Source organism: Fusarium proliferatum (genome assembly GCF_900067095.1).
Source record: "Fusarium proliferatum ET1 genome assembly, contig: FPRO_scaffold004, whole genome shotgun sequence".
In the NCBI taxonomy this organism is placed as follows: domain Eukaryota; kingdom Fungi; phylum Ascomycota; class Sordariomycetes; order Hypocreales; family Nectriaceae; genus Fusarium; species Fusarium proliferatum.
In genome coordinates this window covers 2,943,651-2,960,254 of record NW_022194793.1, presented here as the reverse complement: position 1 = coordinate 2,960,254, position 16,604 = coordinate 2,943,651, and the positions used below count along the sequence as shown (strand labels likewise).

Here is a 16,604-nt window from a genome sequence, read left to right as displayed (position 1 = left end):
TTCGGTCAATAGAGTGTAGGGATTGATCAGGAGATTAGGATAATAGTTGTTGAAGTAGTCGAGAAGGCGTGTAGTTGTATGTGTCGTATAGTAGTTGAGGTGCAAGACGTTGCAGTTGTGTTATTGCCTTGGCAATAGCAGCGTCGAAGGAGGCGGCTAAAAGTGTCCCTGAGGACAGTAGTGCTATAACAGCAAGACAAACATCGTCAACTGGAATAGTTTAGAGTAGGTTGTTGGTTGGGGTGGTTGCTTTGTGCGTGAGAGTGCTTTGATATGGGTCGATGGCAGAAGTGAGATGCAATGCAGGGCCGGGCCGGACTGGGCTTTTGAGTAGAAGCTAGAAGAGGAGTAGAAAAGGCGGCTGATTCCCAAGTTGCAGGATTTCCCCAATCTCAATTCAGGGTGGCGTCTGTGCTGTGTTGTGTAGGTGGGTGTATGGATTGTTGTGGGTGTGTGAGTGTATGAGAGCCGCTGTTCTGTTTATTGCGCGTGGAGACTGCTGCATATGACGTTCTCCGAGGGCGGGCACGAGTACGGCACCGTTTTGTAGTGTAACTCTATGTACAGCACAGTACAGTACAGATCAAGGTCTGAGACAAAGTTGCTCGACAGGGACAGGGGGGGAGGGATGATGGGTGTACGGATGCTTTGTAGATTGTTTTAGAAGAAACAACTAAAAACACTGAACGGAACAGAACAAAACAAAATAAAACAAAGAAAGGGCTGGAGAAGGGCGAGGCAATTATTTGAGACAGTGAGAAAAAGAGAGAGACGAGGGTGGCCTCGGGTCCCGTCTTTTTTATTTATTAATAAGGTAAGCCTTGTTAATCGGCGCGAAGCAACGAGAACGGAAAGAAAAATTGCAGGTGGAAATGAACGAAAATTGACGGGAATACCTAACGCTTCAAGGAAGACGCCAGCGAAAAAAAGGTACCGGCCGACTCTGGGCGGAGGTCACTTTCAGGTTGGGGCCAACGACGACAAGGAACGGGATGAAATTTAGGGGGGCCGTTCCCTGAGATACCCTAAATTAAGAGGACAATGGGCGATTTGCCGTGCCAGGAGCGGGTAAAAAATGGAGTCCTGTTGCCAGTGCCAAAGAAATTTTACTAGCACGGGTCAGAAGCAGAGGAACTGACTGGCCTGACTGACTGGCTTGTTACATTTCACAGGGCGCCATGTACTAAGGGCTCAGGGCAGGGCTTCAGGTAATACGCTATCACCAATTGATGCTGAGGTGTGAGTGGACATGACTGACTTAGTGACTGATTGACTGACTTGAAATGACTGACTGATGGAAGCCAAGTTTCGAGTAAGCCCCAGCCTTAGCCGCCTGAGGAAGATGAATTCCTGGTTCACGGCATATTTTTGCGCCCTTTTTTCGCGTCCTCCTGGGCTAGGCTTTTCGACGCCTAGATCGATCCATGGCTTTTTCCCCCCTTGTTGTGCACCCCGAGGTAATAGACCAGGGTGCCAAAATAAACTGGTCTAGAAACCTGGTAGAAATATTAAGCTTACCCAAGTCCTTTTTGTCACTTAGGACAAAGGTACTGATTGCTAGTAGCTTTTTTGTCTTCCCCAGCCGCGAAAAAAAAAAAAAAAAAAAAAACTATCATGCCCTGTAAATGTCTTGCTCCGCTGCTGACGCTCCGAATCGAGTCCGCTTTTCCACGGCGCCGAGAAACAGAGGAGCCGTATAGGATCCATTCCGATTCAAAATTACAGATCCAATGTTGAGGCGAGCATTTACGCATTCCGAGGTCCCAATTTCGGTACGCAGACCGCTCTCAACTCGTTCAGCCCAGTGCATTTCTCCCTTTTCTCTACAGCACGTACGTAGGGAGGTAGACACATCCCTCCGAGGCCACAGTCAGATTTTGTCCAGTCAGGGTCTTCTCAATTGACCAGTGGCGCCTGTCAGCGACGTCCAAACTGAGATAGAGCGTAGATCCACGTTGTTCTATAACCGAAAACAGGTCACCCTGATCTACTGTGTGTCACACCGTCCTGACTCTGTCCTGACTCTGAGAGGCCTGAGGGTTGTCGGGCAGTTTCAGGGTCACGACTCGCTGCTTCGTATACCGTGTGAAGATGACCAAGGGCGCTACTTGCACTGCCCTCCTCCAAGCCTCATGCTCGCATAATCATCAGCAAATACGTACGGTACAGCACGTTAAAGTTCTGCCTCTTCTTTTCCAGAAGCAAACCGCCACAGAATTCTTGACCATTGATTCATCATCCACCCTCGGCAGGCCCACAATAGAATCGTCGCTTGTGAACCTTCCCACCAGTTACGAAGCGTGGTTTTGGTCGTACTAAGCAAACACCATCCGCTTTCATATTCGAGGCGGTGTATCTGTAAATCGCAGCACAGCATTAGCGGTTGATGTTGATGTTGATGTTGCTGTCGTGTCGTATTGGTCATTTGATGGCTTGTGACTGACAATCAGTCACTTTGCCAACCAAATCCTCAGATGATAGACAATGACTTGACACACAACTTGCTTGTTTCAGTACGCAGTCACCCCGCGCAAGGGACCATTAGCCTATGCAAGAAGGGTTGATGCACAAGATGCGCCACAGGCCGCTTTGTTGATCTTTTGGTTTGGCTGGAGGTTTGGTCTGTTACAGGCGTCGACAAAGCCTCGTCTGGTCTATCTCACGCCCTTTGTCAGTGTAACCATGCACAATCCACAAAGAACAGCAACACGAGTTGACGTGCCCTTCATCGCCTACTTTCTTTGCCTTCTCAATCAGGCTTTGTTGCACTGAGTATTGCACGTTTCTACTCTTGGCTAACCCCAAGCCCGTGGGGGTACAGGCCACAGAACACAGCAGAGCAACAACTGATCCAGACCTGATGCTCGCCTCGTCGCTCTTCAACTTCCCCACAATCACCTGTTCCGTTCATGGCAGACTGCCTTTCTACTGGTGCCATTTCCGCACTCGCAAGCTAAGCTGCCGTCTGCGTCTTCGTCTGCGATCTACCCTTGCTTCAGGGACGCACGCAGTAGCCGTCTTGGGTGTCATGTTGTCTCTCCAATCTGCATCAACAGCAACCCCTTCGTCCATCCACCAATTGAACCCTTCTCTTACAACCAGGCTCGTGAGCTCTCCCACGTCTGGCCCACTTGCATACAGAAATGCATGCAATGCAAGCCAGAAATCCCCCGATGACGACAATTTGGCATGGGCATGGATAGACATGGACATGGACATGGACGTGTCTTACTGTTAGCAAGCCTATCTAGCCTATCCATGTGCCCGCAGAATCAATGGACGCATGAAATCCGAGTCAAGAATCCTTTCAGATCCTCAGAGATCATCTCTCAGGTTTATTACAAAGGACCCTGAAACTGACAAATATAGAAAACAGAAACAATCCTCTCTCTCTCCTATCTCACAAGTTGACAGATGAAACGACTGGAGGGTCCTTTGTACGACCTAAGCTGCGCGATATCCGAGCTTCTCGTGACTCGCAGTACTTCATTTAATACTGCGACGATCATGGAAGGTGTTTGAAACTGTCCAATCCTATCTGGCGCTGTTTATTGATCACCAATTGCCTCGGTCTCTTCCCGTGAGTTGGAGCTGCATGCAGGCAGTGCAACCCCCTTGAACTTACTTGAGCAATCAAGGAATGACAGTCGGGGTCTCGGTCTTTGCGATAACGGACCTGTCTGATTTGATATCAGTTCTCTACTGGCGGCTATGTCAATTGGTACGCGTAGTATCGTACATACAGCAGCACAATGGCCAAGACTGGCACGCTGGCTCACTGCTCACTGCTCACTCCTCACTCTCATTCACTGGCATTGGCTTCCTTGAACACTGACGCTCCTTGTCACGTTGACCCGTCCTGCTGGGCACTAACCCCGCGTTGTGAAGTCAAACCCCGCATCTTAAAACAATATGACAGTCAACGCGGTATCAGCGCGTAGCTGTTAAATTCGCATGTTACTCTGCTGTGCTTATGGTGTTTGAGAGGGTGTCTTCTGTGCTCTCACTCATGCAGCCCAGATAGCCTTTCTGAGGTTGACTGTCCAGTGTCCTTCACCCACAGCCCACCCACTCTTTAAACAGGGCTCTGACATCGCGAGACTCCGGCGGTGAACATGCTATTTCTTTACGTTGTTGAAATTGCGGCTGGGATCACGATCAAGAAGACATCGAGTAAAACCGAAGCTACAAAGAGGATAATGATCACGAGATGACCGCCATCATGGCAACAATGGAGTCAGCTCTGTGCATTCAAGCTGCTCAGCATACCGCTAAGCAGTATATGGGATAGCTATTAACAGGATATCCTGAGAAGTTGTTTCGATACACTTCTCGAATTCTAACTGCATCCAACATACCTACATAGACTTTGATCTAGCTAGTTTGGAGACCGAGCACATGAATTTCCAAAGTATCATCACATTGTGACACTATTGAATGCTGAAGAGGATGCAGGTGCATTTATCTACGGTAGATGTCTTCGACTACTCATGCTCATCAAAGCAGTGTCACCACCGTGTAAGTCCTTACCCGCACCTCGCATATCGACCCGCATGCCGCAATGCTCCATCTCTCTGCATCGTCAAACAGACCCAGGTCTCGGCCGGTAATACCACTGGACTGGCCCGACTCAGAGGACCCATCATCTCGTTGTTTTTACGCCGAAAACAGAGAAGACAGTTGCGCGGTTTTTTGGCAAAGGAGGTGTGGACTGCTGCATGATGGGTTGTACAGCAGTCGATGGAGTCTGAGGAGGTGAACTCTCATTTCATTTTCCCTTGCCGCTCTCCCTAGCCGGTTCCTTTCATCCTGAGAAGAGCCGACCGCCCGTGAGATGGCTTGATATTGATACAACCGCGGGATATGGGTGCCCATGCTCCAGCCCTTGGGAGAAGCCACATCTACAGATTGAGGAACAAGCATTCTTCGTCATGCAAGATGCACCCTCTATGACGATGACGGTACCGGTCTTGTTGCCGGTTTGAATCTTTGCTTCTGTGGTCAAGTTGCCGATCAGGGACAAGACTTGTCTTGACATGCCCTCCTAGATCTTTGCCAAGAGATTGATTTTCTCCGAAGAGGGCCTGAGCTCTCACAACCTAAGCTACAACTCCCTCGACACGGCGGCTGATGAGGCTGAATACCGACAGAAAGTACTTTGGAAAGTCTAACGGTCATTCATCAATTACTTGTGCGCCGGAAACTTCCTTGCTCTCCCTGCTCGAGGATGAAGCCATTGTGGGTTCCTGAAAATTTGCTTCCCATCCAGACTTTTCTAGACCAACAGCTTCAAGCTTGAACCTTTTTTTAAATTCACTCTTCTCGTCGTTCTCGGTCCGCTAGTGTCGCGATGACAATTGGCTTGAGTACTTTACGATACCTCCCCAAGCCCAAGGCTTCCTCCACTCACCGACGAACCGTCAGGGCAGAGCTCGTAAAATGCTAATGAAAGTCAATCGTAATTTCTCACCAAGAATGAGGTTCAGCCACAGTCTGACCGCGAATTATGGTCCCGTCAGTGGAGACCTCATCACTTTTTGCAGCTTTCAGCCTTCTCCTTTGAGCTCTGTAACTGTTGTTGAGTCCCGCACCAGCTCGAAGGTGCAAATTCTGGCTTTGCACCCTCTGTCTACCTTGTTCCTCCGAGATTTCCCTGTCAACATGGCTGAAACCGTGATGCAATTCACTGCTCAGAGTGTCTTGGCAGGGGCTGGGTTTGAGAAACGTTAATTCCACTGCAGGTACTGTACAGTAACATGCTGTAACAATACCGTACTGTACTGCAGGTATCGGATACGGGCTGAAGTGTCTTGCCAAGAAGGAATTACGCAGAAAGGTGAGATAAGCACAGCTGAACTTGTTTATGCTGCGCCAGGTTGATGATGAAAAGTGAAGATCCGTGACGCCATGAGCCACTCCTGTTGTCACGACGATGCCCCAAAGCTACGTGTATTCCGTGGCAAAGACAACTCTGAGAGTTTCACTTCTCACCTCGCAGAGACGCACATGGAAGATCTCGGGCCTCACGGGTCCCGGGGATCTTCCAACTGCCAGCGGACTCTCGAAGGCCCGAAAGTCCATGGAGTACGAATGGCGTGTTCCAGCGCATCTGATGGGTTAGATGAAAGCAGGCACAAGAAAGCATAAAAGTTACCTAGCCGACTTGTTTCTGCGACGTGTGAGGTCATGACAACTCAGGTGATCGGCAATCTTGAGTGCCGAATCAGCGAGTCAGCGAGTCCAGCTTTTTCCTGTTTATTTGGCTTTTGCTTTGGTGGTGATGTTTGAGAGGCAGAACCCGGTTCCTCCGAATCATATCCGGCTCGGTTATATTTTCCAGATGGAAATATCTGGATTCATGATCGTTTCGACATATTGTCGTCATGGATGGAGGGGAATCTGAGGGGCTGTCCAGTGGACGAAATCGACAAAAACTGAGGTGACAATTCTTTGATACAGGGTAACCAGCTTTTCGGAAATGCTTCACATCACACATGCAAGGTCATTCACGAAATTGAATGATTTGTGCACCGTCGACTAATATCACAATCAATTGGATCATCTCATAAGACCCCTATGATAGATCTCCTTTGCCTTACGTGAGACTCATGAACAGTTGGGCTGTCCAGGGTCTTCTATATTCGTATCACATGAAAGCCGTGCTTATTCTCAAGCATCTCAAGGCACACGTTCCAAGCAGGGTCAGACACAACTGACTCTGTTGTTCCAGTGAGGTATCATAGGAGCTTGATTGGGATCAAATTAAGAAACACGTAAAACGTAGTATCTGTCTAATAAATAAATACAACCACGATTATCATCAAACCTATCTCAGATGAAAAGAAGCTTAGTGTTCCTGGACTTTTTACTACAGAGAAACCAAATAGTATATGTATTAAAAGGCTCATGCTCTGAGACTTCAGTATAAAAGATACTGGCGTCTCGCATGTGAACCTAAGACTGGAATTCGCGGCGCCTTTGCTTTCGAGTAGCAACTTCATGCTTACAGAGTGAGCCACAATGAAAAGGAATGAGATTCAAATATACCAGGCACAATTACGGCGTCACCATAAGTGCTACCTGGTCGATCCACATAACTTGGGTGCCTGTAAGATTGAGTATGCCCTTGAAAGCATAACACCACCAATGTTAAGAGGGAAAGGCCTCAATCAACTTCCGTCAAAATGCGGCACCGGATAGCGTCGTTATTGCTAACTTCGTGCCTACAACGAGATAAAGTTCACCAAGAGAAGACGGCTTGAAGTAAAGCGCCGAAACGAATGAACATGCTCAATATTGGTGGTTGTGTGCATGGCAGTCTTAGACAATCTCATGTTAGTACCCTCACCATGAGATACAGCATGCCTGAGAGAACGAGCTTGCATGATGCACAGCGTTGAAAGATGTCTAGAACAGAACAGGCGAGAGCCCATTCACTCAACGATCGGTTGCTTCTTAGTGTTGATTCTCTAATTATCAGTAGTTGCCACTTTGTTGTATTGATCATACATACACGAGCGACTTTACAGCATCTAAAGTATCATAATATAGGAAACGCTCACTCGAAAAAAAAAGCATTGCAATTGCACTTGATATGGCCTTTGATTGAACCAAAGAAACCCCGATTAAATATACTGGAGTTGGTGTTTATGGCTTACTTATTTGTTGTACTAGATACTGACATAGAGGTTACCAATATCTTTGCTTCTCCTAGGCTTAAGCCACATTCAACTAGAGCTTGCACCTACAATCAGGCTCCCCCTCACCAACTGGGCTTCCTTGAGCATCAAGTCATAACTATGATCAGCATCACCAGGATCTGAGCAGTACATCATTGGTACCTTTGACAACTTCGAGTCTTGAGCTCAGTCACACAGACGTTAATCGCGCCATGGCGTCAATGGAAACCCTCCCGATTGAGGCAATCTACAACATTGCAGACCTCGTCATAGAAGAGGCATTTGACGAGAACATCTTCGCAAAAACACAATTGGCTCTGGCGCAAACAAACCACCATTTCTATGATATCGTCAACCCTCGACTTCGTGCAGCAGGCTATTGTTGGGCAGCTCGAGAGGGAAGAATAGATATCCTCAGGAAAGCACATGAGAATGGCGCGAATCTAAGCGGGACAGGGACGATGAGGCCTGAAGAAAGAGCAACGCCTTTGCACTACGCCATCAAGCATGGGCATCGTGATATCGTCGAGTACCTCGCTGACATTGGCGTGGATCCCCATGTGCCAGCCAGAGGAGTCTGCGACTGTTGGAGTGATACAGAGCCTGTAAGGCCCTATGCCCTTCATATGGCCATTCAACATAGTGGTCTCGAAGGAGCTGAGAAGATACTTGTCCAGAAGCTAGGAGCATATTGGACATTTCAGGGAACATCTGCTTTGGAGCATGTTGACCCTCACGATGTCAATGATAGGGAAACCATAGACTTACTCGTTAAGCTGCCCGGACCAAGACATGCCGCTGATGCATTACGATACGCTCTCAAGTGGAACGAGCCTGAGCTTGTAAACCGTCTGCTTGAGAGGTCTGACATGGATGCTTCTGTGCCTGATTCTGATGGCCAAACTCCTCTCTTCTGGGCAATTCAGTATAAACGGGTGGATATGGTCAAATTACTGCTCCAGCGTCAAGAGGTCAACCCCGGTACACCTGATAGGAACGGCTTCACCGCCTTGCAGGTGGCCGTTGGCGTGAGAAGTTTACGACTTGTCGAACTGCTCCTCCAACGCGAAGAAGTCAATGCTCGCAGGACTGACGCAGGAAACTCCAGTGCCCTCCACATTGCTGCCGCGCGTGGGGAACTACAGATCGTGAGTCTCCTCTTAGAGCAAAACGGTCTTGATGTAGCATCCCCTGATTCAACAGGGAACACTCCTCTACACTGGGCTGTCAGAAGTCGCGATAAACAATACCATCCAAGTTTGGTTCCGATATACGGTGATGAGAACAAGAACGACGACGATAGTTTTACTTTTGATGAACCACCTGGGTACAGAGAAGAAAGCCTCGACATCATTAAACGATTACTAGCCAGACAAGAGGTCAACGCAGGAGGGCAAGATCAAGATGGACTCACCCCTTTACACCACGCTTGCTTGATAGCAGATTACGAAGTTGCAGAGCTTTTACTTCAACGTCAAGATGTTGACCCCAAAGCTCGAGCTATGAATGGGCAGACACCTCTCCATCTCGCAGCATCGAGCCACCAGCTAAGTGCCAAGAGGTTATTGTATTTGCTTCTCAAACAACCGGGTGTTGAGATAACTGAGGTCGATCACGATGGTCGGACTGTCCTACACTACCTCTGTGGCGGTTATGATAAAGAGTACCCAGTGCTTGATCTGATCGAGACCGTGCTTGAAGCAGGCGTCCCGCTTGATCAGGAATCTGCAACGGGGTTGACGGCTTTCCATCAAGCACTCTGCAGCGGGTATTGGAGTGTCGCTCTGTTTCTTCTCGACCGTGGTGCAGATCCTATGGTTTCGAAGCGTTTCAAGTACAACAACAGCCTGCTGCATATCATCTTGAAGCATTCTGACAACGACGATGGAAAGTGCGAACTAATCGAGAGGCTCATCGAGAAAGGCATTGAAGTCGATACTTACACTGACTCGCCTGTTTTCGATCCCCGGTTCAACGAGGACGACAAGATCGAGAACGTCATAGGTATACGATCCCCAGATATTCTTGTCGGCACAGATTGTACTCCGCTCTTGTTGGCAGCAATGCGCGAGTACAGCCTCAATAGCATGAAGGTGCTCCTTGATGCGGGAGCAGACCCGAATGCGCACGTCATCATCAGAGATGTAGAATTTGAGGGCAAGACGAATGATAATCGTCAGGCATTTCTGTCGGGAGTGTTCCGCCATATCTGGGATCCTTTTAGCCCAGGCGACAATGAAATCCTAGAACATGCACCTCCCATCGGATTGTTGCTAGAATTTGGATCGCGGCTAGACTTTGATGGACCAGCGGATAGTCCACTCCAGGAGGCCTGTAAAGCAGCAGAAAAGGGACATTTTGCTTTGTTGGAGATTTTGCTGGGCAACTCAAAGGCAAGGAATGTTGGCGAAAGCCATGTTAATCAGTTAATATCTGCGTACAAGGAAAAGCCGGAGTACAATCAGATCCACCAGAGGCTGGAATCCTTTCAGCAAAAGGTATCCACCAATTAGTGTTGGACTTTGGCTGGCTGAAGCCGTTGGTATTAGTTAGGGGCCGTTGAAGTACTGGCACTTTATCGACGTTATGTAACATATGTATTAGTATAGCAAGCAATAGTATAGCATATTTGACAAGAAGTAGTATTGTTAGACAAGTTCCTTTCACTCCAAATTTATAGAGGGTATATGTCACTGTTCTCTGCCCATGGGTCGGTTGTGAGGACAAAGGAGGTCATGTGACAAAGCACGTGCCCATCATGGAGATCGGATTTTCCCGCTAGCCGAATCGCGAATTGCTGCTCCGGCAAAGATTCGTGCCAGCGGCCTCATTTGAGCTCACCCAAGCAACAACCTCATCCACCAGCTCAGCCCATCATGAATTCCTTCCGCGTTGCCCGTGCGGCTCTCCGAGCTCGCCCCTCCGCCATCCGAGTCCCCCTCCAGCGAAGAACCTACGCCGAGGCCGTCCCCGACAAGGCAAGATTCAGCGAACCCCGTGCCCCGGCTACGACTGGGTTTTGCGTACCGAGCCCGACTGACCGTTATCGCAGATCAAGCTGAGCCTTGCCCTCCCTCACCAGGTATGACACCGCCCGCGCGATACCCGGATCGACGAATACGATTGCAATTGGACCCTTACGATGATGGCACCGTTGCCAATTGATTGATGCATGGGAGCTAATTGCCGCACCGCAGTCTATCTACAAGTCCCAGGATGTCGTCCAGGTCAACATCCCCGCCGAGTCTGGAGAGATGGGTGTCCTCGCCAACCACGTTCCTTCCATTGAGCAGCTGAAGCCCGGTCTGGTTGAGGTTGTCGAGGAGTCCGCTGGCTCCAAGCAGTTCTTCCGTACGTCATAAGTTACAGACCCAGATCCAAGATCCAACTGCTCGAGGTCGACAAATCGCTGATGGAAATTTTGTCTTAGTCTCTGGTGGATTCGCTACCGTTCAGCCCAACTCCGTCCTCAGCATCAACGCTGTTGAGGGATACCCTCTTGAGGACTTCAGCGCCGAGGCCATCCGAGCCCAGATCGCTGAGGCCCAGAAGGTTGCCAACGGCAGCGGAAGCGAGCAGGATATTGCTGAGGCCAAGATCGAGCTGGAGGTGGGTTTCAGACGACGACATGCACTTGCAATTGAGTTTACTGACGAGAGAACAGGTTCTCGAGACCCTGTCTGCGCACGTGAAATAAGTGTACAGCGAGTTTGTTGTGACGGAGGCCCTTGTACATCAATATTCTACCCATATTTAGCACGAAAAGCTGTGACAATTGATACCAGTTCTGGTTGTGCTCCTCCTAAATTGCATGGACCTTTATTCCTTTGTTCAGTGACTCCTTCCTTATCGACCCTCGATCTTTCAGTGACGTTGATAGGCAATGGATGCAATAGTTAGTAGTTGACCCAGCGCTGTAAGGTATTTCCACAACTTCCACAGTTGCAATTGTGAGGTAGGATGGACTTTTCTCTCCCTGCCATTCACCTTACGCTCCTGATTTGTGATCCCTACCTACAACATGCCACCCCTTTCCGCACCTCGCATATTGATACTCTATATCGACTACTCGAACTTCTGGGTTATCGTCGGTCGCTGTCTTCCTGCTTCGCAGCAGTGTCGCATGGCTCCTGGTACAATTAGCAAATATCTTGAAAAGCACTCCATCCCAAAACTCAACAACACGTTATGATCCCTCCGGGAGTCGTCGGTGATCGTGTTCGCCAGCTCCAAACACTTACCGAAACGCAAACCGCGAGTGGGCGACCTTCTGACACTTCTAAACGACCGAGCAGAAGCACTACGATCGGTTAGGGACCAGGAGTGGCCAGTGGGAACAAGAGTCGCACATCGAGAGATACACTTCCGAGACAGATATCCTCAACTCTATCGCAGAAAGATATCCCAAGGTTCAGTGCTGTCAGGGGTTCCAGGGGAAGAAATGGATCAGTGAAACCAAGTGTTGCTGGCTTCCGGCCCAGGACGAGCTATGGACGAACTACCTCGAATCGACCGAGCCAAGCTCTTCGATACTCAGCTAGTACAGACATGCTTCCTTCAGAATCCTTTATGTCCTCATACCTTGACTCGACAAACCGGTCTCGTACTGCAAGCTCCACAGAGAAATGCCAAGATGCGATGGACATCCTTGAGCAGTACGGAATCTCTAGACCCTCGGGATGGTTCTCGGATGGCGACGCAGGCACGCCAGATCAAATCAAACAAACGAAATCGATGTTCTCGCAGATCTGTCACTCGTGCGGTAACCCTCTCGCTTTCGAACGGTATTGCTCGCACTGCGGCCACGATTCTTGTATGAAGTGTACGGGAGAGACCCCTGGACAACCCCTTGGCCACAGGATTCTCAACAGTTCTATACAGTATCAAGAACACTCCTTCATAGACAAAATACCCGAGCTACCAACGCAAAGTGAATACCCAGAAAGCGAACGCACTCGTACCACGCGGACTACAGTTGATACTGCTCATCGTCGTAAGCTCTCAAGGTTCGCATCAGAACCAGATACACCAAAGACATCCTTAAGAACCAAGGCGCAATCTCGCCAAAGACCGAAACCTGATCACAACACCTTGAAGCCCACTCGGAAGAAGACGATTGCGGCACCAACAGAAATCTCTAGCTCCGTGAAGAACAACCCCTTTTTTGTGGCAGACAGGGGAATGAAGAAAGAAGCCCCAGAACCTGAAATCACGACAAGATCGGTGCAAGTGGAACGTAAACCTAGGCCCTCAGACTGTGTACCTAATCGTCTCAAGTCCAGCTCGCCCCGCGTTTCTCACATAGAGGAACAATGCTCCGACCCTGGTTGTAGAGCTACACACGATGGTCACCATCCAACACGGCATAGCATTGGTTGCGCGACCCGGCGTAGTCTTGGAGCACAAGTGGTTGAAAGCAATGATTTGGATATCATCGATACAAATGAACATGACCCTAGAGAGAAGAAGCACACGCAGTCACTGAGGGATTCACCATCCCGAAGCAAGTTACAGATGAAAATTGACCAACTCTATCATCATGGACAAGATCTCCATCACTCACAGCATATCATGGAGCATTTATCAGCTGGTGTGCAGACTCTCGAGTCTTCTACCGATGAGAAACTCACGAACGGGCAAGACGGGCGCATGCGGGCGGATGGCTACGGGTTGAGGGTACAGAGCCAACCTGGCATTGATCACTCCTTGAGTCGAGACGAGACTGTCACAGTGGCAAAAGACACTATTGAACACAATCTGAACAAAGAACCGGCAGTGCCTGACGAGATTGAGCCACAGCCACCTAATCTTACCAATTATCACAAGGGGGATCGGCATCCGAGCCCAAAGTCTCATGAACCCCATGATGATACCCAACCTAAGGATGCCCATTGGATAAAGCATCCTATCAACAATAACAAGACCCATGACGCGCCGAGAGACTACACGGGAACACTGAACTCACAAACAGCTAGTGAAAAGCCCGTCTCTCAGTCCAAAGGACCGAAGAAAGGCCTCGACACCTCAACAGAGGCAAATGAAAGGATCGCGCCACAAGCTCAAAACAAGTCCTTGTCAGAGAAAGGTCATGATGCTGATCTAAACTCCAAGAAAAGGATTGGCAAAGTCGATGAACCCGTTCTTGAGAGTAAAATGATGCTCAAATCAGCTCCACGTATCAATAATGACACTGGAAGACCGAAAGCCGAGGCTACCGGTATCTCGTCATAGAGGACGCAGTTAAGGAAGGTCGATAGGTCTTCAGAACAGCCACGAAGTCAGCAACTAACCCCTTCCCATGTCGAGAACTGGAGGCGTGAACTCAGCAGTGTAAATAGCCGTACGCCACTACATGAAAAAGACTGGAAGGATAGTTGCTTCAACTGCAATCCTACTCAGTCATCGTCACCTAAGCAAACAGAGGGTGGGTTTCAGATCTTTGTGGAAGATGAGTCACATAACAAGACTGAGAATGAATTGAGTGCTGCCTTTGAGTCACCCATGCCTCGACTCAAGGTAACAGACATTGAGCATTCGCTGGCTCGCAAGAGTGTCGAGCAATTGTTGGCCAAGAGTCCACAGCCACAAGAGATAGCAGCACAAGAGCCAAAGAGTACGAGACCCCCGAGCATAACAGAGGATCGATCTCGCAACGACTCTGAAATGTCAACATTGATCTATGACCCTAGGCCTGTGATGCCTTACAACCACATGTGTGCTTAGCGAGCACGCTACATGGACCTCAAGAGCCAAGTTGACGAACTTGGGCTCGAATCAGGTCGCCCGTCGCCAGCGAAACAGGCCCAGGGCGTGTGCTCCCACCCCAATGGCGATGTTGACATTGAGGGCCTCACAGTAGTGATGCATCTCAGAGGCAAGGATGACTTGGTGATCAATACAGACTTGAAAGATGGCCTACAGGAACATATGAGGCCGCGATAGAGCAGAGTTTCGCAAGCGTAGCTTAGAATGGTCAGGATAGACCAAACCGGACGGGATGGAGAAAGTATTGCTTTTTTGATAGTTTATTTGTTATTAACTTCAGTATTGATACACATTGACCTACAAAGTTGGAATCATTGGTCTCCATTGGCCTTGAGGCTTCTTCACAATCACATCGTGACTCGAGCACATGAGAGCAGTTCGTTCGTATGTCAAAAGCCATGACAGCGCACTGACATTGAGTCAAGGACGCTATCGGCGGATAACAACATCCTTCTGCTCCATCTTTCAACCTCAACGGCGTTACAGTCCAACGTCAGCACCCGTAGCGAAACTCTAGCTGTCAGTAGCAGTCAGCCAACAGGGACGATTCCACGGCTTCCCGGTCTAAGCCCCGGGCCCTACTGCAGCCTCCCCTCTTCCCCGGTTTGCCAGGTGCTGATGCTAAGAGGATGTGCCAGGGGGTGGCCCGGAGCAAAAATCCTCTAGGTTCTGAGAAGCGGTGACAGGGGGGTGCTGGTGTTTTTTTGACTTTTTTTTTTGTATGTATGCATAGGTAGGGCTGGGGTGTTGAACCCATGGTAAATCGACCTTTTGGTATTTGACGTGATACGGAGTAGACCCCTATGTAACGAGGACAGGATCTGGAATGTGACTGTTGTGTTGTGAGTGAGGCGAGAACAGGGTGCAACCTAGAACAGGATCGACCTGCGCTGCGTTTTGGCGAGGAGGTTTGGAGATAGGATGTTGCCTGTTTGACCAACTAGGGGCATACACGAGATGTCAAAAAAGCAGTATGATCTCACTTGGGAGTAGGGATGAAGCGGATTTCGTCATGCGCGAGCGAAACGAACCATTATAGCAAGACGGAGGGCGTCTGCTGGGGACCAAGTGTGTGTGTGTGTGTGTTCTCACATTGGATTCTCACATCAATTCCAGTGCCGCCATCAGTGAATGCTTTATTTGAAGCGGTGAGAGAAACCGAGAGAGAGAGAGACAGGAGCTGAGTTGTCGGTGAAACCCCTTCATTGTCTTCCCTTGCGTGCTGTTAGCGAAAAACCCAACCTCATGCAATGCGTGCTCGCTATGTGCAGGAGAACTTGTAGTACATATGCAGCCGTCAAAGGCACAGATGCCAGCATCGAATTCCAAACTGCATCTGCATCCTTTGCCAGGGGGTCCCATGTTTGCTATACACCTAGCCATCACATATACTTCTCTCATGCACGTAACAACGCAACAGACATGAAAAAAGTTCCGACCACGCAGAGCTTCACAATGTGAGTGAAAGCGGTCAGGGCGTCGAAGGCGACAGCGGTGTAAGGGAGAACCACACGCGAGTCATGCCCTGGAAGTGTTACTCGGTAAACAATACACTTGTGGGAGTTAGTGGACCTTGGATCCGGCAGTTGAGAGAGCTAAGCAGCTCCTTGTCTCACGATAGTCCATCCATCGTGCGGTGTTCAATAGTCAGAAAGAGAGGAAGAGAAAAGAATGTTGGGTTCGCAAACATCACAAGACCCCCGGGATGTGCTCCATGGATCATATGTAGGCAAACATTGGCGAGAGCCACGGTTCATAAGCACTGTGTAGCATCTCAACGAGTGAGCAAACAAGGTTGCTTGCCCAGGAATACGGATATCATGGAACGACCCAAGCGCCAGGGTCATGGTCCGTCCGGGTCCGGGTTCTAAGTTCCGAGTAGGTCCAGAGCTTGAACCACAACGATAGAAAAACAGAAGCGAGGATAGAACATGCCCATGAGAAGATCCGGGCGATGGCAGATAATCAACTTGGATGGGCCTAGATGGGGTACGTGTGATTGTCAAAGCCTCAGGGACTTTTAGTGCGTGTTAATCCAAACCTCGTCAGGCATTGCCAAGGTCTGTGCTTCAGGTGCTCTGTCTCTGCGTCTATAGTCGGGAATGAGCTGTAACAAACGATTCGATGCCTGTCAGCACCTGTCGCTGTCAACATCGAGTT

The 16,604-nt window shown here is 49.2% G+C and overlaps 3 protein-coding genes across 3 annotated transcripts; all 3 read left to right on the top strand.

The window, feature by feature from the left end:
* Positions 1–7,891: 7,891 nt before the first annotated feature.
* On the top strand, positions 7,892–10,192 carry FPRO_05119 (uncharacterized protein; the record flags this gene model as incomplete). Its single annotated transcript, XM_031230701.1, has 1 exon — positions 7,892–10,192. The coding sequence occupies one exon, from the start codon at positions 7,892–7,894 to the stop codon at positions 10,190–10,192; it is 2,301 nt and encodes a 766-aa protein (XP_031080812.1).
* Positions 10,193–10,555: 363 nt separating this feature from the next.
* FPRO_05118 (putative ATP synthase delta chain precursor, mitochondrial) lies at positions 10,556–11,376 on the top strand (the record flags this gene model as incomplete). The annotated part of the gene is made up of 5 exons (XM_031230700.1): positions 10,556–10,657; positions 10,732–10,761; positions 10,877–11,030; positions 11,110–11,288; positions 11,344–11,376. 5 exons carry the CDS (start codon positions 10,556–10,558, stop codon positions 11,374–11,376), a joined length of 498 nt encoding a protein of 165 aa, XP_031080811.1.
* An 851-nt stretch (positions 11,377–12,227) lies between these two features.
* Positions 12,228–14,621, top strand: FPRO_05117 (uncharacterized protein; the record flags this gene model as incomplete). The annotated part of the gene is made up of 3 exons (XM_031230699.1): positions 12,228–13,896; positions 13,945–14,372; positions 14,427–14,621. 3 exons carry the CDS (start codon positions 12,228–12,230, stop codon positions 14,619–14,621), a joined length of 2,292 nt encoding a protein of 763 aa, XP_031080810.1.
* Positions 14,622–16,604: the final 1,983 nt, after the last annotated feature.